Below are 25,999 nucleotides of genomic sequence, written 5' to 3' on the forward strand. Positions count from 1 at the left end.
ACTATTTTTTTTTTCCTCCACTTTTTGTTTTATACATCTACTTTAATTATCTATTTCGAGTTCTTATATTTCCATTATTCCTTCTTTGTTTTATTTACTCCTGATATTAATCTTCTCAAAAATACAATATTTTTTATATTTGACATATTCTGGTAATACGGTAAAATAGACAGCTTTTGACTTTTTGCAGCTAGGAATCAATATCAACTGACTCTAGCAGGTTATTTGGCATCCCTGACATATATCCATATCTATATACTGCACATCTGTGTTATTTTCAAATTTGTGTTAAAATTTAAAGCAAGCATTAACGAGGTTGCAGTCACTTAGATGCTGCTTCATTCCATCCCATCACAGGTGAGAAAGCAACTAACAGCGTCACTACACCGACCATCACCATCACCCAGGACACCACTGTGAAGGAGAATCAAGACCAAGCTGAAGCAGATGAAGAAGAAGAGAAGGAGAAAGAGAATGCGAAGGAATCCACAGCATTGGTTGAGAACTCAGAGAATGATGTGAACCATCAAACACGGCCACTGTTGACGAGCGAGAAGCTGGTCCGCAACATGCCGATCGGCTCGGTCATCAAGACCACACAGAAGTTCCAGGGCAAGCAACCCAAGGGTACCATCGACGTCTGGTGGCTGTTTGACGACGGTGGTAAGTACATTATTCATCACATTCTTCATAATAAATAACATTAAAACATATCCTACCATCTAACCTAACTTAACAAATAGATATTCAGACATGAATTTGACACATTTTGTTTTTGTTTTCGCCAGACCTCAATCAATCAATCACATTATTCATTGGTATGCTATTTCAAAAGGAGGCCCTTTCAACATTATGCTGGAATTTACAAAGTATCTACATGGGAAATAAAAGTGTATATGAGTGCATTATAAATACCCACTTGACTTTAATACTTAAGTTATCAGCTTAGGACAGGGGTCATTTTACAACAACAAAAAATGACAGATTATCCTTGTAGATATTTTTGCTTCCTAAAGTAAAGTTGAAACCATGTCTTTGAAACTTTCCAAGATCTCAAAACTGAATCGTATGATTATGAGCTAATAGGAAGTCCACATGCCTACCTCATGTACAATATCTAATTTGCCAAGCAGATATCATGGGGCAATACCATAAAATCATCAACCATTTTCTCCATCCAAACCCCAGTTTTCTCTATTCCTACTGCACTTCATGAACTGTTGAATCTGGGAGCATTATACAATTTCAAATCTGTTAGAAAACCAGAGAAATTAGTCCAGAAACGTGCAGCATATAGGGGGACGGGGATCAATGTTCCGTAGAGTTACCCCCATGGATGTATTTGTGATATATTCATCATTCTTGTTTCTCTGTGCTAGGTCTGACGCTTCTCATTCCTCATCTACTCACTCAGAAGACAAACTGGCAGAAGTGTAAGCTGAGGGTCTTCGCCAGTGGAAAGAAGGAAAGGGTTGATGATGAGAAAAGAAAGTGAGTTTTTGTCTTAATTTAGAATTATCAATAGCAATGTTACATATGTACCCCACCCAAAAAACAAAAGAAGTATTGTACACCATAACTTAATTTAAGACGCATCTATTTAATGCTTCCTACTCTTTAAACATCAGTTCCTTAATTTATCATTGTATTTGTATGTTTTCTCTCTCCTTTCATCCTTTCACTTGGGCACTCTAAATTTGGCGCATTACAAATCCCATCTACTATTATATGTTGCCATGAAATCATAAAATGAATATGATTTAAAGTGGCAGTTTGGAATGCCCATGTTTTGGTTTTCCTTGAATACGGTTCTCTTAACTGTTTAAGGAAATATGATTTGGAAATTGAGTTTGTAGTGAATCATCTCAGCACCTTTGCACAGAAAAAGCAGAAAACAGAAAACAGAAAAAATTTGGATATTTTTGCTAGTTCAATCAATCAGGATTTGTGCGTGAGACGTTTTTTTTTTTTATCACACTCTAACTTTCTTGATGTACTACAAGTTTTGATTAAAAGAATCGTTCTTTGCTTCATTTGTGGCAATACAATAAGTGTGCAGTAGTTCAACAAAAATGGTTTCTTTACTTCACGCATCCCCATAATGGAACATGCCTCGTCAAAAAGTGATAGGATAATTAATGAATACATTTTGTTATTTATTTTTCAGTATGGCAAACATGCTGAGTAAGTTCCGTATACCTCACGACAGTGTCACCATCATTCCAAACATTGGCAAGAAGCCATCGGCTGCAAGGTAGGTCTTGTCTCAACTTGGTTTAGGACTCGTTCTTGAATCATGATGGGGAATTCCATAAAACAAACAATGTTTTTTGTTCAGTTTATCCAACTCTCATTTTCTCCATTTTTACTTCATCTCAGCTGCTCAAATACTGATAATTTGAGAGAATTTTGTTTTTTATAATGTGAACAAAAATAATATCAGACAAATCATTTCAAAGAAATCCCACACATGTAGGGGGTCTGATGCACATACTTAATTGCCCTAATATGTACATTCGTGGTCAATTTTTAAATTTTGTTTGAAATCAATTCATTTTTTGTTGCATATAGTAAACGATACATTGCTTTATTATGGTCTTGGGATGTTCAGAGGAGGTTAGCTACATGTATAGGGTAGTCATAGTGAGATTAATCTTTATATACCATACACACATTGGTACTGACTCCTGACTTGGAGTCATATTCAATCTTTGTGAAACATTCGCTTGTGCTCTACCAGGCAGGCAAAAGATTGAAAGTAGTTAAGGTAACATGTTAGCGCCTTCTATATTTTAAAATGAAATTTGTCTGTTTTGTTGAGTACTGGTTAAGATCAATGTACATTTTGCACGTTGGCATGAAATATACCCTAAACATTTTGAATGACTGATTTTCGTTTTACTCTGAAGTATTGTTTAAGGTTCCAATCGGTTATTATGATGCTGCAAACACAGCTTGAACAACTGAACGAGTCAGAAACTACCCTATATGATTCAACTTGCATATTGACATAAAATCATTTTTGATGATTTAAATGGATTCGTCTTAAACAAATCAAATTAAAGTATGTATTTTACTCTTCATATTGATGTATGTAATTTACTCTTCATATGGAAATACAATTAGTTTTTATGGTTAAATGGATTAATTTGTATCGAAATGCAACTTTTGAAAGTGGTAAGTGTGTATTTTTTGTGTTGCAGTGTGGACAAATTTAATGAGATCATCCAGCCGTGGTTACTGAAGGATGGTGAAGATCCTAAGATGTATCCATGGAAGATCTCAGAAGAAGATGTAGAATCACTTAAAGACAAGGTGAGATGAGATTCCAAGATAAGATTCTAAACATAGTGATATGAAAGGGAGGGAGCAGGAGGAGGGTTGTGGTATTGGTGATGATGATGACAACGACGACGATGATGATGATGATGACATTGGTAACAGTCCCGAGATGGTAGTGATATTAGTGCTAATGAAGCTATTGGTGACTATGAGGAGGATGATGATGATTCGGGTAATGTTGGTGGTCCAGGTGATGATGAGGATAAAGATGACGATGATGAAAATGGTGATGAGGAGGAGGAGGACAACAATCGCAATGATGATGTTAATGATAAAGGTTTTGTGAGGATACATGTATGTTTCTCTAAAAATTTGTCAAAACTTATTTTATTTGTTCTTTAACCCTATCTAGGCCGGGGTATTTTGGGAGTTCATATGGCCATGGGGGGGGGGCCTCCCAGATCCTTGAGATCTCGGCCGTGGACCTAGCGATCGCGCTGAAAATTGGCACGCAGGTTGTCTGGGACATAATCTACAAAATTGTATAGTAATTTATTTCATGCGAATTGCTATTAAGTGATTATGCTAATTTATGCGTAATTAGTATGCGAAATCATACTTTTTCGTCTAACTTCCTAAAGAAAGCTCCAAATGTTCTAATTTTTGGTATAGAAACTCTTTGTGGTGTACATGTACTTAGCAAGTGTACAGGAACAAAATTGCGATATCAAATCATTTTCTTATGTATTGTTTTTTGCAAATTCTTATGTATTTCCTTGTTTTTTTTACCTTTTGTTTTTCATTGTTTTTTTCAATGAAATTTGGTGGGGACTCTTCTGAGATCATAAAAAGCATAACATAAATACATATAGACCAGCAAAACTAGAAATAATCATACATTTATGATTTTTGGTTGAAAACATAATTTGCATTGACTTTGTATACAAAATCACGTTTTTGAGCAATTTTTGGTCCGACATGCACTTAAATAATTTTGGAACCACGTACCTGGGTGACGTGAAATTGGTCTCAAAAGTTGCGCAAGACTTGAAAGTAAAAAGTGAGCGAGCGGCGCGGTCAAAAAATTTCGCACGGCGAAAATATTGCGCGAATCGTTGGGGGCCTCCGAGCCCCCCCCCCCCCCGGCTTACATACATGTAGGGTTAAAATGGGTTGGAAATATATAATTTATTCTGTTCCCTTTTTCTAAACCCATTTTTAGACAATGAGACAAATCCGACTCAGGGAACTTCTTCAAGAGCACTCAAAAGATGCCAACCTCATTGTCATGTAAGTGTAATCAACCATAATTCTGCTGAGTGTTTTTACTTTTGCATGGGCCGAAAGACATGATAAGATTTGAGAGGGTAATTTGTGATATGGTCATATCACACTTCCATCTTACATGTAGGTCTGTTTGGTCTCTTCCAACGTGGTCTAATTCCACTTTTCATCTCATATCCAATCAATCTGATTGCCTTTCTTCTCATTTACTATTTTCTTTTTTACTAGTGATAGTCTGTCTATGGCATAATTCATTTAACAGTCCCTTGTTTTGACACCAATTTATCTGTTTGATATGACCTGCCAGTAAAAAAATGGTCATTAGATAAAATGATAAAACTGAGAAGAAGTGTCTCCCAGACTCAAATCAATTAGACAGTCAGTGTGTTGTAACGCTAGTCCTCTTGTGAAGATGCTGATTCTGAATATCTACCCCCAGTTATTTTTGTAGATCCTTTGAGGGGCTTTCACATCTTGTCATCGATACACTGATGCATACACGTCTTTATATTAACTAAAATTCAATTCTTCATATTCAATTTTTAGCGTCTGATAACTTTTACATTGACATCTTCTCTACTCTTATATTGATTAGGTCACTACCAATGCCTAGGAAGAATCTGTGTCCACCCATCATGTACATGTGCTGGTTAGAAGTGCTTTCTGGTGACCTCCCTCCAATCATGCTAATGAGAGGCAACCAGACCAGTGTTCTCACCTACTACTCATAGTATATGCTTTAATGGAACGTTCATCAGACTGAACACACCCTGTGTATAATACATAAGGCTCATTAGGGCCAACCAGACTAGCCTTCTCAACTCTGACTCCTAGCAAACGATGAGTGGAACGTTCATCTGAAGCCCCAGTCACATATAAAGACGGATCCTCAAGGATCTACACCGCAACGACTGGATCATGCCTGCATGACCCGGGATGGTCCGGATAGTTTGAGCGTTGACGAGTGTCGATGACTGTATACACAATTACGAACCATGCAGGCAGAGCACGGCGTCTACACGGACCATCAGCTTCACAGACCAAAAGGGCAGCTACCTGGACCATTAGGGCAGCTTTTCGGACCAACACGGCAGCTACACTGACCAACGCGGCAGCTCCACGGACCATCAAGAATTGCTCTGCCAACACGGCAGTCCACGGATGACATCAAATATTTTTTTCCTCCCGAAATTTACTGTGTTGGCATCCTGAACCTTTCAAGGACCTCCAAAGATGTCCAATGCGTCTGCATGGATCTCTCCCCCGGATCACCTCGGATCTGATCTATATGTGGCTGGGGGTGAAGGCAGACTGAACACATGCTAGTAAACACTTATCCTAAACAGTCTGAACACATCCTGGTGTATCATGTTATGTTTGTGGAAAGCAACGATTGTGTATTCAACTTGTGCATGTACAATGATTGTCCTCAGACATACAAGACCCATCCCTGACAGACTGAACATCCCCAATGTATTACATTGTTGTCATGCCTGAAAACTGTTTTGTATTCATCTGGAATTTGTCATGTAAGCTTCAACGGAATGTTTATATGAAGCAAACATTTTAGTTTACCATTCACTACTGTAGGTCCGACTATTGACATTATTCTCTTGGTTTTCACATGAACACAACACTATCAAACCAGAATGCACCTGAAAGCAAATAAAAGCAAAATAGGCTGTTTACCGTCTAATGTTATATTTATTTCAAGTGTACAGTTGGATGCAAAGTATCAAAATTAAAATATATAAAGCAGTTCTTAACCAATGTGGTTTTAGAAAAAATGTAATCACAAGATATTTGCGTGTTATTTCGAAACACAATATTAATTCTGTATTACTATCATGTGAGGCAATCAAGTGTATCAGATCACAGGAAATATATTGGGTATACTTATTTAACATATGCTGGGTCATAATACCTTTATTTGTTTGGGCATGTGGAGAATTTCATGATAAACATGGGTTTCTGGGGAGCGTTCCGTCAACATTTTCGTCCGACAAGCTGTCAGATCTGACAACTTTCAATGATTTTAATTGACTGAGAAGCACTGTTATAATGGTAATTGTCTGAAACGGGGTTTGTCGCATTACACGTCGAACAAGTCCTTTCATGAAACGCACCCTAGATCGTTTTATTTTATAAAAATAAACATGCATTATTAATTTTTTATTTATTTCTTAAACGACAAAGAGTCTGTATGCATATTTCTATATAGTGGTATTATTATTGTATATGTTCCCCTTACCTTATTTTGTATTTCCAGTATGTTTAAATAGTTGTGAATTTATCAAGATTTGAAATGCAAGATATTTTTTTGTTGTTAACATAATTATTGTGTTAGTCATTCAATTGAAAAAGTATTACAATATGTAAGTTATATTGTACATACAGCTACTTTTTTTCATATTCCAATTGCAGAAGAGATAATCATGGTAGTAGTTCAACATCCATTTTTTTTAAGAGCATGTATATAGAAAGATGATAGAGAAACAATAAAGATATTTATCTAAGCAAGGTTACACATATAGGCAACTACTGTCTTGTGCATGTCTGTCCTTATGGTGCCATGCAGTTACTTAAAAACCTATCATGGTTTTTGAAAGTATATCCCTAAATTGTAGAATTGACAGTGTGTTATTAATGTATCTCATAAAAATTAAACATTAATTTCAAAGTTATAAAGCATTGTACCATTTGTGCTTTTGTTGATACGGCAATTTCATGTCAGATTATGTTCATATTGTTTTTGATAAATGAATCTGGAACAATGTAGTTGTTCATTGCTCCTTCAACTATTGTTTTTATGGTTAATGAACAAGATGTGTGTTAACTCACTTTAATTATTCCATTGTATAGAATCATCATTCCTGATAGACCAAAATACTGTTGAGGGAATATGTTATGATCATGAAAATAAGTGGATGTGTGTTGAATTTTTTTAGATTTTTATAGAAATTATATATTTTCAAATGTATAGTCCTACTTTCTTATGAATAGTCAAATAATCACAAATATATAACTGCCACTTTTCTTTTAATGCTTGTGCCTGTCTGTAGATTAAAGTAGTTTTTATGAAGCTAAATTTCAATGAATAATAATCATGACTTTTTGTAACTTAAACTTATAAGAACAATCAACTCTAATGTTATAGTAAGAAATGAAATTATTTAAAGGTAATGTTAATTGTTTTAGGAAAAAAAGGAAGGAGAGGCGAGATTGAAAACAGAAAAATGATAAAAAGATGGGAGACCACTTTTAAATAAAGGTAACACTTTCTATTTCAACAAAGAAATACAGAGCAAAACATCATTTCTCATCATATTTCATGTAACATGCGAGAATAGTTGTACAGTTTAAGATTATTTATGCTTCAAGACCTGGCAGAGCCAGATTCATATAGGCAGACTCAAAATCCAAGGCTTATATTGTTTTCAGGGATAATAAACCTTAAATTGCCTGCCACGTACATAATCTCTCCTGTGCCACATTACTTTTAGGGTGCAACCTTAACAGGGTTTTGCATGGACGATGTTAATTCAACTCATAATAATTTTTGATAGATTGATCGTAAAGGAAAGCTTTGTGTGTACAAGGAGCTATGTGATGCACACAACACTATTGTGTATGTGTGTGAGTACAATAGACTTAATACACCCTATGGGTATTGTGAATAAAATGTGACTTCAGTCAAAGTTGGCAACCTTCTAGTCAAACAAAGCGGGCAAAGTGTTTGTCATGGGTTGTTCCTTAAATTCAGTCACTTATGGCAAAGGCTACTTTTCTGGCATTATGTTTTCACCACATTTTTACTTTTAAAGCCTGTCTATAGCACTTTGGAATTATACAAGAATATTGAGGCAATAAGTAGTAGTGAATTCTTAAAGAGCACATCTTGTGTAAATTATTGCAAATCCTGTGATATACTTTAGTGCATGTCGGTACTTGAAAAATAAAAAGAAACTATACATAGCAAAAAAAAATATTGGTAAATTTAAAATGATCTGTACTCTGTAGAATTGGAAAGAGGTTTAAAAGCTGTAGAGGCTGTATTTAAAGCAGCTCTTCGATACATATTATACGATATAGTAGTCTGCACAAAACCGTATAGTGCGCTATCAAGATTGAAATGTATTTATTCTGTGTATCAACAAAATTTGTTTACAAAGAAGTATTTAGCTTGAATTGGTTGTTTTCAAGAGTGATACAGACATTTTTGTTTAGTATCTCTCTCTCTCTCTCTTTCTGTGATTGGTCATTAATCTGTATTCGTTAGATATATATATGAATATATATATTGTGAAGAAATTATCTATCTCAATACTAAAGGAGTATTGATGGTTTACAATTACACTAATTTAATTGATTGAAAATTATGAGGATACATGCTACAATGATTGGTACCTTAAAATTACATTTTGTCATTCATGTTAATGATAAATGTATACAAATCAAAATGAAGTCAGTGGCTTTTTAAACTTGTTTGTATATATTAGTAACCAGGTTTACCGTACATGTAGGTAATGTTAAGGAATAAATCATTATTTATGGAGTAAATTTTGAATCGGTGTGCAGTGGTTTCAATTACCAAAGTTTTACGTTTTCTGTTGTTTTGATATGTTGATTTAATGAGTTTAATAATTATCTGTTATTTGGTTGAGACATGTTATTTTATAAGCACCTCAAGTTGATATGTGTGTGGTTTTAAAGTTCACAAATATGCTTATAATCCTGTAACTGTACAATATGCACATTTATTTTATTCTTTCATTATCACTGATCTCCAAACTATCTACAATCCTTTTGCACTATTTTGGGGGGTCAGTTGCGGATAGGTCCACCCCTTCTAAAAAGTTTGTTTGAATAAAGAAGAGAAAAATTCAAAAAGCATAACACTGAAAATTTCATCAAAATCGGATGTAGAATAAGAAAGTTATGACATATTAAAGCTTTGCTTAATTTCACAAGACAGTTATCCTTGTCAGTATGCAAATGAGGGGACTGATGGCATCACTCACTATTTCTTTTGTATTTCATTGTATGAAATATGAAATATTTTAATTTTCTCATTGTCATGTGAGACAAAGTTTTATTCTTCCCATAACATGTAGAATTATCTCTGTTTGAACATTTTACGGTTTAGACAAGTTGGTCATTCTCGTCAAATCTGTAAAAATTGAAATATTGTATAATTCAAACAATAAAAAATAAAAATAGTGAGTGAGGGACATCATCAACTCCATCATTTGTATATCACTTTTTATGAACAATAAGAGAAACTATTAAATGTCATGACTTTCTTAGTTTACATCCAATTTCGATAAATCTTCAGCCTTATGCTTGTTTGAATTTGTCTTTCGATTCCAATCAACATTTTTTTTTCTAGGGTGGACTAGACCTTTATTTTATTTTTTTTTACTTCATTTTAATCAATTTATGTTACCACTTCAATTATCCCTGTCACAATCATTCATCACCATCATGTTTGTGGTATGTATTTTACTTTCTTATCCCTAGAGCTAACATGCACCTTGTACAACCTCGGAAGAGGATGATTGATATGCAACCAATTAAAGACTTTGGTAGATTTTGATTATCTGCGCAATACATGCCGTAGTGCCTTAGCAACTGTGCAAATCATGTTCCTAACTATAAATCACAAGGTTACATGTTCACTGTTAATGGAACCGATAATAACTCTGTATTCTGTGAAAAAGAAATTTCTTTTTATCTGTTTTTGTTTCATTGTACTGTATATTGTTCCTCTTCAGCTTCGTATTTACAGATACATATATTTCAAGACACATTTTGGTGATAAGTGTGTATACTACTGAAGAACTAGAAGTTAATATTCTCGCTGCCATTTAAAGAATATTTGTTTTTTAGCAGCATTCATTTGGGTACATTTATCTTTTATAATACATAGTTTTGATTCCAGTTGGCTAATTCAATGATCATGCAACACCACCCTTAGCCATTGGTCACTTCCATGACATTTGCTCCGGCGATAATTTCTCTGCTGTAAAGTCCACACACTAATGGATTGACCAACTCTAACCCTAGATTTAGCACTATACCCTATCCTAACCCCAACCTTTGACCCAACATAAAACCTTATTGCAACCTCAAACCTAACCCTATATGTTAGATGAATTAAAGACCGGAGCAGTTGTCGTTGGAGAAAATGTTGTGTCATTGGGTCCACCATCAATTGTACATGTATATCATTGCTCTTTTATCTAGTCATCATCTAGATCCTGTAATACAAGAAGATCCAATCAATATTTACGCTAAATTGTAACTATTGGTGGCGTCGTGGTTATGACTCTCGTCTTTCAATCTGAAGGAATTGGGTTCAATTCCCAGCCATGGCGTGTTTTCCTTCAAGAAATTTACCCTTATTGTGCTGCACTCGACCCAGGTGAGGTGAATGGGTACCCCGCAGGAAGAAGTTCCTCGAATGCCAGAGCGCCTGTAGGTAGCACGGCTTTAGCCGGGGTAATAATAATAATAACATTATTGTAATGCGCAGTTGAGTATAAACATATAGAAACTGTGCAATATAAATGTACAATTATTATGATGATGATTGCCATAGGCTTGCAGTAAGTTATGATTCATTGTACAAAGAATACCTATATTGTATGTTCCAAGGGCTTGTGTCCTGTAACATAAACTCTACAATCAATTTGGTGGATTCACAATATGGTGTGCCACCTACATGTATCGGTTGTAGCGGACAGGCTGAAAATTTACAGTGCCTCATGGGGAAAAATTGTCATCTGTTGCGCGCTATTGCATGAATGCGAATATATTTACAACATATTTATGTTGTGCTGGCTGATGTGGCTCAGCCGGCCTGCATGAAATTATGCTGTTTACCAGGGTCCAGGAGGTTGGGGAGAAATTTGCCGCATAATCTTTGTGAAATATAGACCGTTTTCAGTGAATTTTTCCTCTGCTTTTGCCAAATCATTTCACTTTTGAAGCATCTAAGTCACATTACAGTACACTAGCACTCTGCTGAGTCTATGCACGCAATGTCGACTGCGAAGTTAGAAATTGGCCTGTCCGCTGCAACCATTAGATAGTGCACCGTCTTGTGAATCCACCGAATTAAGCAAAGTCTTTGGCCAACCATATGTACAAAAGGTTGTAATCAGTTGTCTAATTGACATTTTGGCAACCAGTTTTTCTTTTCCTCTCCTGTAAAAACTATAACATGTGTATAATCAGAGAGACTGAATGAACATTGACCAAAACTTCTGAGATGGGTATGTATAGATAACTGGTATGTTATAGTGTATTTGTGAAATAGACCATATTGTTTAAAGAGGAACTGGGTTCAGATGGTTTGGCATTGGATCTAGCCTGACCTAAAGGTACAACTCAAAATATCTGCTTCCCGCAGTAAGGACTTATGGGTAATTTTACGATTTTTATTTTATTTTTTATATTGAAAGAGTACATGATAGGCTATCCAATGGTGCAAAAATTATTTAGAAATTCCAAGTACAACTCAAAATATCAGCACATTAAATAGGACATAATAAAAAAAAAAGTAGGACTTATGGTAAAAATTATCCTTCAGTCCTTTTTGCAGGAAGCAGACAAAGTGGAATAGTACTTGAGGGCGATTCCATGCTAGAAAAATCAGCTATTTTCGCAACATTTTTCAACCTACATGTATTGTCAAAACAAACAAAGAACATCAATTTGCTTTGTGGTAATAATAGAGTACTACTGGGTAGACATATGAACAATTGACAAACAACAAAAATATGCTGTCCATGCGTGAATTAGAGGTGAAAATGTTGCGTGTCGTACGGGACATTTCTGAGTCCGTACGACACACAACATTTTCGCCCTTATTCAGCCATAATCAAATAGTTTTTGTTGGTAATCAGTTTTTCACATGACTACCCACTATAACTTTATTATTGACCACAAATAATTGTTCATTGCTCAAGCAATCAGCTAAGAGACTAGAAACTGTTGACAAAATGTCCCCTACGACACGTATGGAATCGCCCTTGAACGTTCTCCAAAATGTGATTTTCTATTCATATTTTGTCATGTCTTTGCGGGCTGTTAAAACCTTACATCTCAAAATTCCAATATTTTAAGGGCAATGGAAATGATTATTTTGGCAATGAGGAAACTTCATGTTTTCTAAGAACAATCACCTAATTCTTGTCGAGAACTCTTCCTATGCAAAAGAAGGTTGGTATCTCAACTCCAAATTTTTTGACCTGTCCTCATTTTGAGATTCAAAGTTTTAATAGCCCAGCAATTATATCTTAATTTATCAATATCCCTTCACGTGTACGCTACTAAATTATGTAATTTCATACAGGAATAGTCCAAATCTGTTAGGCAACTGTTACAGCTCAAAATACTAAAAATGACAGAGAAGAAATATCTTAAATACAACTGTAAAGTTACATGTAGGTTCATGTGTTGTACTTCTCCCTTTTTCCATTTATAAGAACAAGTCGGAAATCTATGTTGAAAAATTGTATTTTCTTTTTATTTGAATACCTCACTTAAATCTTCATACATACAGTTATTAAGCTTGTAAGAGAAATACATTACATTAGAGAACACAGGATTGATATATTGTATGGATATGTGAAGCTTTACAGGACAAGTCCACCCCAACAAAAAGTTAATTTAAATAAAAAGAGAAAAATGCAACAAGCATAACACCAAAAAAAATAGAAATCAGATGTAAACTAAGACAGTTATGACATTTTTAGTTATGCTTAATTTAAAAAAATGGTTGTATGCATGTCCTGTTTGGTATGCAAATGAGGGGACTGATGATGTCACCCACTCTTCCTTTCTTTTGTATTTTACTATATGAAATATGAATTCTAATTTGATCCTCATTTTCCTGTGAAAAAAAAAGTTGTATTCCTCCCTGAACTTGTGGTATTACCATGGATCTATACCTGGTTCAGTCAAGTTGGTCCTTACCAAATTATCAAATCTGTTGAAATTAAGATATTGAATAATTCATCCAATAAAAACAAAAGAAATAGTGAGTCAGGGACATCATCGACTCTTTCATTTGCATGTCACTTATTGTGCATATAACTGTTACCTGAAAAATAGCAAAATATTTAAAAAGTCGTAACTTATTTTACATCCAATTTTGATGAAATTTTCAGCATGGTTGTTTTTTCTCAATTGATTCAAATCAACATTTTTCTGGAGTGGACTTGACCTTTAAAGAATGACATAATTATCATTCTACTATAACAGTACATATCTGTAGTGTAAAGACACATGTGCAATGGTGAAAGTTTTTAGTTTCGCAAAAGAACTTGATAATATTTATACTTGTGTATGTTTTGCTGTCTTATACAAAAAGATGGGTTTATTTGAATAATGAATAAAAGGGGTAAAATATGAAACATTGTGTTTGAAAATGACAGACTTATATGTTGGTGGTGTGGATTTGTAATAAAGTTTTCTCCTTTTTTTATTATTATCCAATGAATTTGATATGAAAGAAGTGATCAAGATTTTCATGTGTATGAAAACAAATAATCGGTGTTTTTATGTGTGCCATTTGCATTTGAAAGGAAGAGAGTGGGATGACCACCGAAGAGTAAAGTATACGTGCTAATAAACATCGTTTAATATGCCACAAATTTGGGTTTATTGCGATTTTGTCCACTCATCACATGGTCTAATATGATTTTGTCTACCATCATTTGGTCCATTATCCACATAGTCCAATAACCATTTCATTCAATCACCATTTCGTCTAATAGCAAGTTGGTCTAATAGACATTTCATCTATTATCATTTGGTCTAAAAAAAATTTACCAATTGGTCAAAGCCACTTTGTCCACTATCATTATGTCTATTGCACTTTTTTGTCCAATTGCAAACTAGTCTAAAGGCAAATGGTCTAATAACCACTTGGTCTAATTTCATTTTGTCCATGTTCCATGTGGTCTAACTACAGTTTGTCCAATTGCCGTCTCAGCCAATCACCATTTTGTCTAATAACCGTAGTGGTCTACTGGCACTAGCCCTTTACGGTGCATAATGTGTACGGTGTATTGCAACTCTTCTCGCGTTCTGTGGTTCTTTTACAACTTGACTAGTGTTCTTGTCGTTTATTGGTTTAGCTTGCACTTACTGGTGAGGGAGGGGTGGCAACATGACCAAATGACTGATTAGTAATTTTTTTCTTAATTGAGTCCATTTATGGGATAATATTGTCACGACCCATGATACTCATATGCCTATCTCTTCTTTTTTTTTGGTGGTAATCTTTGTTCTGCCTTCTTTTCTTGATTTCTCTCCTTTTTTCAAATTTTTCACTTCTTAAAAAATCAATTGGAGGGGCCTTCTCACCGCCTGCATCTTCCCGAGAGCAGAATGTTGGTTATGATGGTCATCGTCAATCTATTATTATCACTTAGATATATTATTTTCATTATTTACATGTATATCATTTCCATTATGATTATTTCTACTTTTATCATTTTCATTTATATTACTATTACGATCATTATTATTATATTTTTTTTTTATTATTATTATATTACTATTATGATCTTTATTATTTTTAATTTTATTTTTATTATCATTATCAACATTTATATCATTATTTTTTATGTTATTATTGATATATTTTTTTCCATTGTTTAACCCAAATTTCTTTTTCCTATAGTGCCCCTGATTAATTCATTACTATCATTTCAGTGGATTTTATCACTGAATAAATTATATGATTAGTAGTTTATATCTATATTTGTTCCATTCTGATAACTTTACAATTTTAGTCATTTTCATGATATTATTTATGTAAAAATAATTGTTTATTTATATTACCAAGCATTACCTAGATAATGACTCAGAGTTTGATTTTATTTACATGTATGATATTGATGAATTTTGTTGTAATCTTGATTCTGTTTTCATCAGGTCATTGATGAAAAACAGCTTTTTGGTGACTTTTTGTACCTGAATAAATATATTCTAATAAATAAATAATTAGGCGAAATAGCCATTGGAAGAGTTAATAAGTATACGATGTCTATTGGACCAACTGAAATTAGCCGACATATCTAAAGGACCAAAATGAACATTGGACACCGGATCCGAATCAGCTGCGAGTATTCGGGTGGTTTCGTTAGTAGCCCTATTCTGCTCTCCCTCCGCAAATGCAAGAAAAATCGGGAGGGGTTCGTGAACATTCGCGGAGGAATTCGGCTCGTTTTGAAATGTTCAAAACCAGTTGAATAACCTCCAAAATACTCCTGAATGTTGCCACAACAAATTTCATTCGAACCGTGTATTCGGATGACATTCCGGTGGGTTAGGGGACCGAATCATCCAGAATACGTGTATCCGGATGGAGTTCGCAGCTGCTTCGGTTCCGGTGTAACCAAAGCTTGATTCACTTTATGTCTCGTTCCCATGCCTGTCGTGCGATTCGTTACGAATTAGCCTTTCGTGACTGATCGTTAAAAGTTTTGGACGATTTCTACGATCGATACTATCGCCATGATCGTACGATCTGATACGATCACTACGATTACTCCACGATTAACGCAGCAGTTTTAATCGTGACAGTTGGAACTAGGTATTACTGTTTACACGTGTACCATACTTTACAATTTAAGCGTTTAAAGGTTGAGGGTGCACTTCAAAAATAATGGCCGCCAATATCATTGCTAAACTGTATACTAAAATCGTTAGAATTGACATAATCATTATTCACTAGTTGTGATGTGGGTTATTCACGAATATATTTACAGGTGTACCATACATTTATAATTAATAAAGCCTTGTAAAAAGGAAGGCTCTAATCAAGCATTAGTGTATTTTGTGTGCTTAATACCTCAGTCACATTTGCTCCACGGCGAGTCGAAAAAACATTTTATTCATTTTTATTCAAACCACCTATTACAAAAAGTGTTAAAACGGCTATTTTCAACTCGCCGTACGGCAGCCGTAGAGCAAATGTTACCGAAGTATCAAACATCGAGGTGGCCGCAAGTTTGACATATTACATTGATCGTGATAAGATTTACTTACAACGGCTCTACTTATGTTGGCCCTACATTTAAAAAATATACTTATATACACACACCCCATACACACACACACACACCCACGCTCACACACACACATTATATATATATATATATATATATATATATATAAAGTTTGGAAATCTGACTTTGATCGATAATCCCTCCTCGGTTTTAGTGAATATCAATGTGTACTTAATATCAATGAATAGATAATTTAATTCTCTTTAAAATCATATCCTACATGATATGATTATGGTTCACATAGAGGTGCAGTGCATTGAAATGCGGGGCAAGATCAAAATTCAAAAGTTGCAAAATGACACAATATTGAATGTCACTGTTCTTTTTTTTCCGTGGTGATGAGTGAGTTTCTCAGCGGTTTCTTTTGTTTTCATGCACCTTGGGCCTGTTGCATAAAACTTTTACCTGATAAAACTCTGGTAAAAACTGAAAACTAAGGTTAGTCTGATTTCTGCCATTGAATTTAACACTGAGCAAAAACTCCGGTAAAAACAACCTGAGTTTTCTCAGGTAAAAAGTTTTATGCAACGGGCCCCTAAACATCAACATTAACATGGAATCAAACACACATCTGCACAAGCAAACACATAACAAACAAACATGCATGGGTATTTTAAACCACGACTCAAACCGTGAACCACAGAACCAGTTTGGAAATCTGAGTTTCGCCATTAATTTCCCCCAACTCCCAATTTTACACAATGCATATTTGAAATCATTCAAAAGATCATTCTCTTTAAAATGATACCATGCTTGTTATGATCATGCCATCACGAAAAGAGCAGGACTCAAAAGTGTTGCATGAGGTCTGAATTGCAAAGCTGCAAAACGAGCAGAAATCTTCATGAAGGGTCAATAAAAAACAAGATTTTTTGGGGTCAATAGAGATGAAAATCCATTAAAATCAAGCACCTGCTTCTTCATTTTTTATGTTTTGTTGTTTATGTAGTGATGGTTCTGTGAGATAACATATGGTTTGAGTCGTGGTTTGAAATACCCATGCATGTTTGTTTGTGAATGTGTTTGCTTGTGCAGAGATGTGTTTGATTCGATGTCAATGTACTTGTTAAGGTCCATGAAAACAAAAGAAACCGCTGAGAAACTCACTCATCACCACGGAAAAAAGAACAGTGACTTTCAATATTGTGTCATTGTGTAGGTAATTTTATAAGCTATACAAATAATGTAATAATATAAATGTTATGGATGTATTTTATGTCATGCTTCAGTGATTGGAAAAATGTTATTGGTAACTATGGAAATCTGTCACAAACCTCTTTGCATAGTTCATTTTATTTGATTTTTATGGAAATCCCGATGTCTAATGCTTCAGTGAGCACACAATATTTGAAAATTATGCAAATGAGAAGAAAGTACAAGACCTTGGCCCCACTCTGTGCCGTATTAAATGATTATTTTGGTGTGCGCACCTTTTGGACAGTGTTACTCTGAAGCCATGGGCGAAGTTTCATGAAAAAAACTGTTGGCAGAAGTAACAAAAACCGTCCATGAAACAAACCCTCGTTTCACTTTTGTTAACATTTTGACTTCATCTCTCATAGACATTGTGTACACTATAGGTGTATATGTTTAAAAATAAGTAACCCTTTATTCAATATGGTGGAACATTTTTTCAAGGCTGTCTTTAGCAATGTCATTTGGCAGTAACGTTTATCAACCTATTGGCAGAATTATGTGCAAAAATTAAATCGATTTGTTAATTTATTGATGAGTGAGCACGCATCAAAGTGGAAAAAGGGGATTTTTCAATGACACATACTAATATTGAGGGTTAATAAAGTGCATAATGGGGGAAAATTCGGTTTTAGATGTGACTTAATTGCTGTTTGTATCATCCATCATTTTTATCACCACACAAGTATTTCCGAACTTTTTGCGTTTTCATGGTTGACCGAGCACATTCGAAAACTTTGGAAAGAATACTCTTTATACTGCATACAATTCCTAACAATATCTCAGGATCAGTTGAATTTATGGACAAATCAGTGGTGGATCCAGAATTTTCAAATGGGGAGAGGCCGAGTAATTGGGGGAGCCATCAACATTTTCAAATTTTAACATGTTTTAACAAGTTCTAGAGGATACTACCATAAACCCCAATGATGATACGTCACAAAAAATTGTGCTCACTCAACCATAAACATGATAAACATACGTAGTCAAAATTGTGTGTGGAGTGATAAAATGAATAGTAAAACAGCATTGACACCATGAAATTCACCTAAAAACAACCTTTGCCCAACTTTGTATTTACACAATCTGAAAAACCACTCTTGTGACTTTCAAAAATGGTCTTTTTTTTTGTAAGGTCAAGTCCACTCCAGAAAAATGTTGATTTTAATAAATAGATAAAAATCAAACAAACATAATGCTGAAAATTTCATCGAAATCGGATGCAAAATAAGTAGTTATGATATTTTAAAGTTTCGCTTATTTTTCATAAAACAGTTAGATGCACAACTCAGTGACATGCAAATGAAAGAGTCGATGATGTCCATCACTCACTATTTCTTTTGTGTTTTATTGTTTGAATTATACAATATTTCAATTTTTACCAATTAGACATTTAGGACCAACTTAACTGAACAATGAAATGTTGTAACAGTGGTAATACCACATGTTCAGAGAGGAATCTTAAAACTTTACAGGACAATGAGAAAAATAGAATATGTTATATAATGAAATACAAAAGAAATAGTGAGTGATGTCATCAGACCTCTCATTTGCATACCGACCAGGATGTGCATATAACTGTTTTTGTGAAATTAAGCGAACATTTAAAATGTCATAACTTTCTAATTTCACATCCGATTTTCATGAAATTTTCAGTGTTATGCTTGTTAGATTTTTCTCTTTTTATTCAAATCAATTTGTTGTTGGGGTCGACTTGTCCTTTAATTCAATCTTTAAATATCAATGCATGACTCAACCGATCAATCTCATTATTTACTAGGAGTTGCATAATGACTATAGAAAACCAACTATGAAATATCATATTTCAAAATTATTCTGTTCAAAAGTTACAGCAATTTTATTTAGGGGGGACTTACTTTTTTGTTGTGTATATATGTATATATATATGTGTATATATATATATATATATATCCATTTCTTTCACACAATATTCAAATAAAAGAGTTGCCAAAGCTGTAGTACATGTATAACTTCACACATTTATATATATATATATATATATATATATATATATTTGACATGCGATTGAGCTCTTTAAAACGGAGTCAAAATCTTTGTGGTGTACACACGTTGCTATTAAAGAAAGTCCCCCTTGCTCCCCCATTAGGAAAAGCTGGATCCGAATTGTATACTTACGTATCAGTCCAACTTTCTTGATGCTTTATAGTCAGACAGGCCTCGAATCTATATAGATTGAGCCTATATACGCTACGAAAATCTACTCTGATATGGTTTTAAGTTTGACCACCGCCCCCCTCCCCTTCTTACGATATCCTGGATCCGCCCCCTATGCCCTTGTCCCAAAAAATCCATTGGAGGTTTTATGCCTTACATTTTCTCCTTACGGCATCAAGCATGACTTCAGACGGGATCCGTCTGTTTAATTGACGCTCCGCAGCTGCATACTGAGTTGCTGACTGTTGTGGACGTTAAACCGATCATGGACAGCCCAAGGGGACCTACATAGTCCCATTTTTACAGACAATTCTTGACCAATCGACATCTGACAGGCCTGAAGTGTTTCCCTTTCCAGCCATATAAACCATCCTGATATGAAGATTAGGTTCCGTGGGTTCCTACCATCGAGCTTTACCAGGACATGAACACCGGTACCCCGTCTAAGATCGTAATAGAAGATGGATTCCCGTTCTTGGTAGATGTGCGTGAAGAAGAGTAGTTCATCTACGATTGAACAGAGATGTAGCCACATTCATTATGATTCATAAAACTCCACCTAAATCTTGTAATAGGAAATTGTCAAAAATTAACAACGTGATAAACTGTAGTTTTCCCATCAACCACACCTGACCTGTATATTGATACAATGATTATTATACGAATCAGAAAGCAGTGATAGAACTTTTAAGTAGCAGATGATCTTGCATTTGCATAATAGGGGATTTAACCAGGGCCCCGTTACACAAAGATTAATCGCGAATTTCAAAGAGTGATTCTGATTGGTTCCTCGTCAGTCTACTGAGTAATAGGCGCATGCAACGATGATCTTGATAGGCTATTTCATTTTAATAACGATACATTTGTGTTACGGGGCCCAGTTGGTTTGACCATGGACCTATTACGAATGGTTTGACCCAGTGATGATGAGCTGCAACGTGCTGCGTCCTAACTCATAAACCCCCTCCCATATATCCACCAATGTTATGCTTGAATGAGTTTGATTCCCCCCTCCCATTTTTTTTATTTGTTATCATTACAAAAAAAAATTAGGGAGCCCAATGGTCCTCCACCGAAGTCATGATTAATTATTTTTAAAAGTACATATAAAAATAAAACTATTTATACATACACTGCCACTCACTTTTGGGGAGGATGGGAAGAGCTATTCTATCGATCTATAACTCTATAATCGCTTCGTATACTTTCCGTTTGGCCTAATGCTACATATTGTCTCACCCAACTTCGTCTCCAACGACGTAGTCAACAAACCATTTGGTCTCATATTGCTATTTAAGCCTGGGTTAACTATAGGGTTACACCGGAATCGAATCGGCTGCATATCCATCCGAATACACGCATCCGTGTGGTTTCGGGAGTATTCTGTTCTTCCTCCGCGAATGCGAGAACGATTGGGAGGGATTCGGGAACACTCGCTGAGGAATTCGGGTCGTTTTGAAATGTTAAAAACAAGCCTAATACTCCCCTAAATATTCCAAAAACGCAACAAATTTCATTCGAGCCACATTCGCAATCTACTCGGATGACATTCGGTTGAATTAGGGGAGGCACTCGGAGTATTCTGGGCATTTTCGGACCTATTCGCATCATAGGGAGTGACGGTCCGAGCTCAGCGCAGTCGGCCATATTCCGATTCGGGTCAACGTTTGGGTCGTCATATCAATTCGGCTTTAATCGGAGTAATCGGGCCACAATCTGCTCGATTCTGGCCACCTTTGGCTCGATTCTTGCCACTATTTGGGTGGCATTCTGCTGCTTTATTCGGGAGGGCCAAATTGATTGGGGTCAATTCTTGGTGATGAATCGGGACCTATCCGGGACCCATTCGTCTCTATTCGGGGAACTCCCGAGACGAATAGGTTCCGAATCCATCCGAATAAGGTGGTATTCGGGCAGAATCAGTTCGAATGTATTCGGGAGAAATTGGTTCTGGTGTAACTCTGGCTTTAGTCTAAATGCCACCGCACACCTTACCACTGGTCCACGATCCAATATTGAAATAAATCGCATTTTGCTAATTTTCTTAAAAGGTGAATCAAAAGTATTTTTTCATTTGAGGTTCAAATTAACTGAAAGAATACTAATATAGCAATTTCGGATGATTGCAAGCCTTTCTTTTGGAGTAAAGACCAAATTAGTTTCAAATCATGGCCAATGATTCGTATTATTTCTATGACGTCATTGCGACTAGATATCGAATTCGCTTTTATTCTAGTAAGGACGATAGCATAGTCACAGATTGGAACATAGGTATTCGTACAAAGATTTAGAACATTACACAATAAGACACTCCATGACTCAATATTAGCACCAAAATCTACTACGTCCTATTCCAAAATCTGATAGCAGAATAGTGGGCGATGGTCTTTAATAAACGAAGTGTTTATGAACAAAAATGTAAAAAAAAATTATGATAAAAATTTTCAAAAATGGGTATACGAAGTGGAAATCATAGCAGCTGGTTATTAGGCCTAGACTATTAAATGAGAACTAGACAAGTGGGTATAATACCAAGTATCGAGTAGACCATACGGCATTTAGAATAAAGAAGTTTGTCGACTGAACTCTCATGACCATTTTGGTTTAAAATCAACGGAGGAAGTGGGATTAGACTATGGGTGAGTCCAAAAGGAAAAAAGACAAATGTAGGTCCATCGGCAATTTACTACTAAATTCAGACAAAATGTCAGATCTTAAATATAAAGCCAATAATCATCAGTTGCTTTAAGGTGATAATACAAACTTCTTCCTAGTGCTGGCCGTTATATAGTTTGATATTCCCGACCTTTCGTTGGAGAACGCGAACGCTTATTTGCGACGGAAGTTGATTATGGAAGAGACTTTTGGGCCCGTCGTCATGGTCGTAAAACTCTGTCCTGCAATGCAAATTGTGTGACATGAGATTTTTTTTTCGTTTCGCATCTGGAACGGAAACATTCAATCTTCGTTTCGTGTGCAAAATTCTGGTTGCTACTATGGTAACAGCGATATATCCGATTTAGGACGACTTTCCAAAGCCACATTTGGTTCCTCCCAGAGCGCGAGAGGCCGCCAGGGGGGCCCACTTCCATTGAAGAGTAGATACCAGGCGCGACCACGCGTAAAAAGGGAAAGAGTGGGCAAGTACGTTACGTATAGGCCTATGTAACGTTATAAGGGTGTCAAAAACGATGTTTAAAATACTGAAAAGGAGGATATGTTTCCAATACTTGTAGGGTTTCACAAGCTAAATACTTGTTTAAGAGATGCCTTTTCATAATCTGGGAAAAGCCTTGCTTCCCTTGTTTAGGGTGCTTTTCGAAACCGCATGGTCGTGCCTGGTATCCACTCATCAGTGGAAGTGGTTCCCCGGGAATTCGAATCTAATCCCCATTTCTGGGGAAAGTACAACATAATGCCCATTACATTGTGTGCTATAGAGGCTTATCGTTTGTGTAGGAGTAAACAAAAGAAAAAACCCGCAATTTCGGCTGGTACGTGTTCAGACCAAGGTAACTCCTTGTTCAGACGTATACATGCTGTGTACATAATCAACGCATGCGAAATGGTTTCTGCTGGAGAGGTGATTTGACCCATGGAATCAATTGCCAGAGATCCACCAATAATCCACATTTAATGCAATATCGAATCGATGGACTGTAATGATCTATATCTAAGCCTTAATTCAGTAACTTTTTCCTCACTCAATATGTACTCGATTTGTTGGAAAAACCACTTTCTTATCCATGTCATAATCTATTGTAGGTCCTGCATTTCGAATATCTCCAGCCATCAGTCGTAATGAACATGCATGTATGGTGCGGGTGTCGCGGGAAAGAATTTTGCACACGAAAAGCAGATTTGTAGGGCCTGTAACCCCCCTGTAACACAAAGCTTAGCATTGATTTTAGAGCAGTTTTCTACGTTTGATTCTATTGATTATAATGTACAATCAATCTCAAAATCAAGTGTATGATTAAGCGTTAACTTTTGTGTTAGGGGACCCTAATATTAGCGTCCGTGAGGTTTGCGAAAGGTCCCAATTATCGAAATTATTCGATGTTCGAAGAATATCGAGTACTCGATAATGGTTTTATGATTTTGTTGATATATCGCTGTATCAAGATATAACATTGACATCAAATATCAAACAGCACTACTTATTATACCACTTGATTCTTCTGCAAGCTGGATGTACAAATTTAAAGTGTAAATCATTTAATATTGACATACATTATAATCTAGAGTAGGATTTTGCCATTTTACCATCTTCATCCATACACATTCCGGTCGGAGCATCTACTAGCCCATCTGTGATCAATCTATATCCTGTAACCTCCATATCTACACGGTATATTATCTCCCGAGTTGAAAAATAGATGTATCTACATTCGAAGAAATAAAATAAATAATGGCGAGTCTCGAGATTAGTGCCGATAATGACAATATTAAAACACAACCGTATTTTGTAAATATGCACTGTTCACACACATGTCATTAAGTAGAGTATGTGCTTATTGTAGATCCCTTTGTTGAATCCTATTTTTAAACAAAATCTGGTACTTCTTCGCAGGGGGGCGTCTCTAGGGTGCTTTGATATGGGGGAAAAAATCTCAGGGTTTCTTTTAAGAGATGACATTGGACATGAAATCTAAATCCATCTTTGGGGGGACAAAACCTGAGTATCAAAGTCGATATTAAAATCGTCTCTTGGCATGCTTGCATCACTCAGGGAAAGTACTTTGAAATTGTAAACCTCGGCATACTTCACAAGAAATAATGTGAGTAGAGTGGAAGAGACACCGATGTAAAGCTTATATATCATTTATCATTCGTTCGTAATTAAGTCAAACTTAACGCTACGGAGAGATTTATGAAACAGCACCTATTACCATACCCTCTTCTCTGATCTATCACAAACTCCTTGGTTAATTTGGGAAGGACATAGGTGACGATCTCATCGGGAGAAATCCCGTTTTGATTGTTCTGATGTACTGATGGCAACTTTAATTTTCGGAGGTTTGTACCCGAGTTCCAGTAGAGTGAACGATTGGCAAAGTAAATGTCCATGTCTGAAAAAACTAATGAAATTATCAGAGATTATTAACTTTACGGAACAATTGATAATGATAATAATGATAAATAAATAATTAACAATTATTGTTATGATTGTGATGATACGAATATTATAAGTAATAATGATACCGATACTTATAATATAATAGTAGCAATGATAATAATATCGGTGATGAATTGATTTCTGCGAATGAAAATGTAAATCCAATAATTATCCTGAAGTATAATATATAATTTGACACCTGGGGAGTGATTATACCACCATCCCTCCAATTTCAAACCCAGGGTGGACCCCCCCCCCCACACACACACACACACACTCACTCACACTCTGTCTACGTCACTGATTAAGAGGGGTGCTGGGTGCTGATAATAAAAAGAAATAAACCTTCTGGGGATGATAGCTCATTTGATAATCAGACAAACAAAACAATACGTACACCTTGCTTTAGTTACATATATTTTCGAGTCGTTGTTTATGGTAGTCATCCAAATCTCAAAGTCCCTAGGATGATCAACAGCGGGCTTAGCGGCAATATATAAAGTGTCGGTATAGCTGTCGAGAACAAAACCGAGGCATGTGAAGTTGTTCAGAGAGAGTAAATTTGAAAATGACAAATCCGAGGTATTGCCGATCATAATTTGCTCTTCGTCAATGTTTTGGATGATGAGCTGCACAAAGTGGTCTGTAATTGGGAAAAGAATAGTTCGATTTGCATTTAAGAAATTGGCATGATTCAGACTTACCATGTTAGCAGGGAATAGAACAATTGAAAAACCAAACCCTTTCACTTTTATTTTGTCCCTTCTTTTTTATGTCTTTATCTGCCCCTCTCCCGTCTCCATCTCTCTCTAACAAACACACACACATCGCACACACA

General features: G+C 35.6%; 2 protein-coding genes across 4 annotated transcripts in view; one reads left to right on the forward strand and one right to left on the reverse strand.

The window, feature by feature from the left end:
- Window positions 1–9,133, forward strand: part of LOC129262307 (solute carrier family 12 member 3-like) — a 50,751-nt gene extending 41,618 nt beyond the window's left edge. For all 3 annotated transcript variants that reach the window (XM_064099973.1, XM_064099974.1, XM_054900410.2), the window contains exons 20-25: window positions 358–663; window positions 1,380–1,491; window positions 2,168–2,254; window positions 3,204–3,315; window positions 4,505–4,572; window positions 5,162–9,133. In XM_064099973.1, coding sequence (XP_063956043.1) covers window positions 358–663; window positions 1,380–1,491; window positions 2,168–2,254; window positions 3,204–3,315; window positions 4,505–4,572; window positions 5,162–5,297 — 821 coding nt within the window. In that variant the 3' untranslated portion in view covers window positions 5,298–9,133. The remainder of the gene's footprint in view (window positions 1–357; window positions 664–1,379; window positions 1,492–2,167; window positions 2,255–3,203; window positions 3,316–4,504; window positions 4,573–5,161) is intronic.
- A 10,783-nt stretch (window positions 9,134–19,916) lies between these two features.
- LOC135154126 (uncharacterized) lies at window positions 19,917–25,798 on the reverse strand. Its single transcript, XM_064099392.1, has 4 exons — window positions 25,559–25,798; window positions 24,940–25,123; window positions 24,309–24,427; window positions 19,917–20,549 (listed from the first exon to the last, which is right to left on the reverse strand). The coding sequence occupies exons 1-4, from the start codon at window positions 25,755–25,757 to the stop codon at window positions 20,248–20,250; spliced, it is 804 nt and encodes a 267-aa protein (XP_063955462.1). The 5' UTR covers window positions 25,758–25,798; the 3' UTR covers window positions 19,917–20,247.
- Window positions 25,799–25,999: the final 201 nt, after the last annotated feature.

This window comes from Lytechinus pictus, chromosome 5, assembly GCF_037042905.1.
Source record: "Lytechinus pictus isolate F3 Inbred chromosome 5, Lp3.0, whole genome shotgun sequence".
Classification (NCBI taxonomy): Eukaryota; Metazoa; Echinodermata; class Echinoidea; order Temnopleuroida; family Toxopneustidae; genus Lytechinus; species Lytechinus pictus.

Coding starts and splice junctions, on each gene's coding strand:
- LOC135154126 (XM_064099392.1), bottom strand. CDS start 25,757: ATGATCGGCAATACCTCGGATTTGTCATTTTCAAATTTACTCTCTCTG. Junction 25,124..25,558: donor ATATGTAACTAAAGCAAGGT/GTACGTATTGTT, acceptor TAATTTCATTAG/TTTTTTCAGACATGGACATT. Junction 20,550..24,308: donor AATGTGTATGGATGAAGATG/GTAAAATGGCAA, acceptor GTTCAATCGTAG/ATGAACTACTCTTCTTCACG.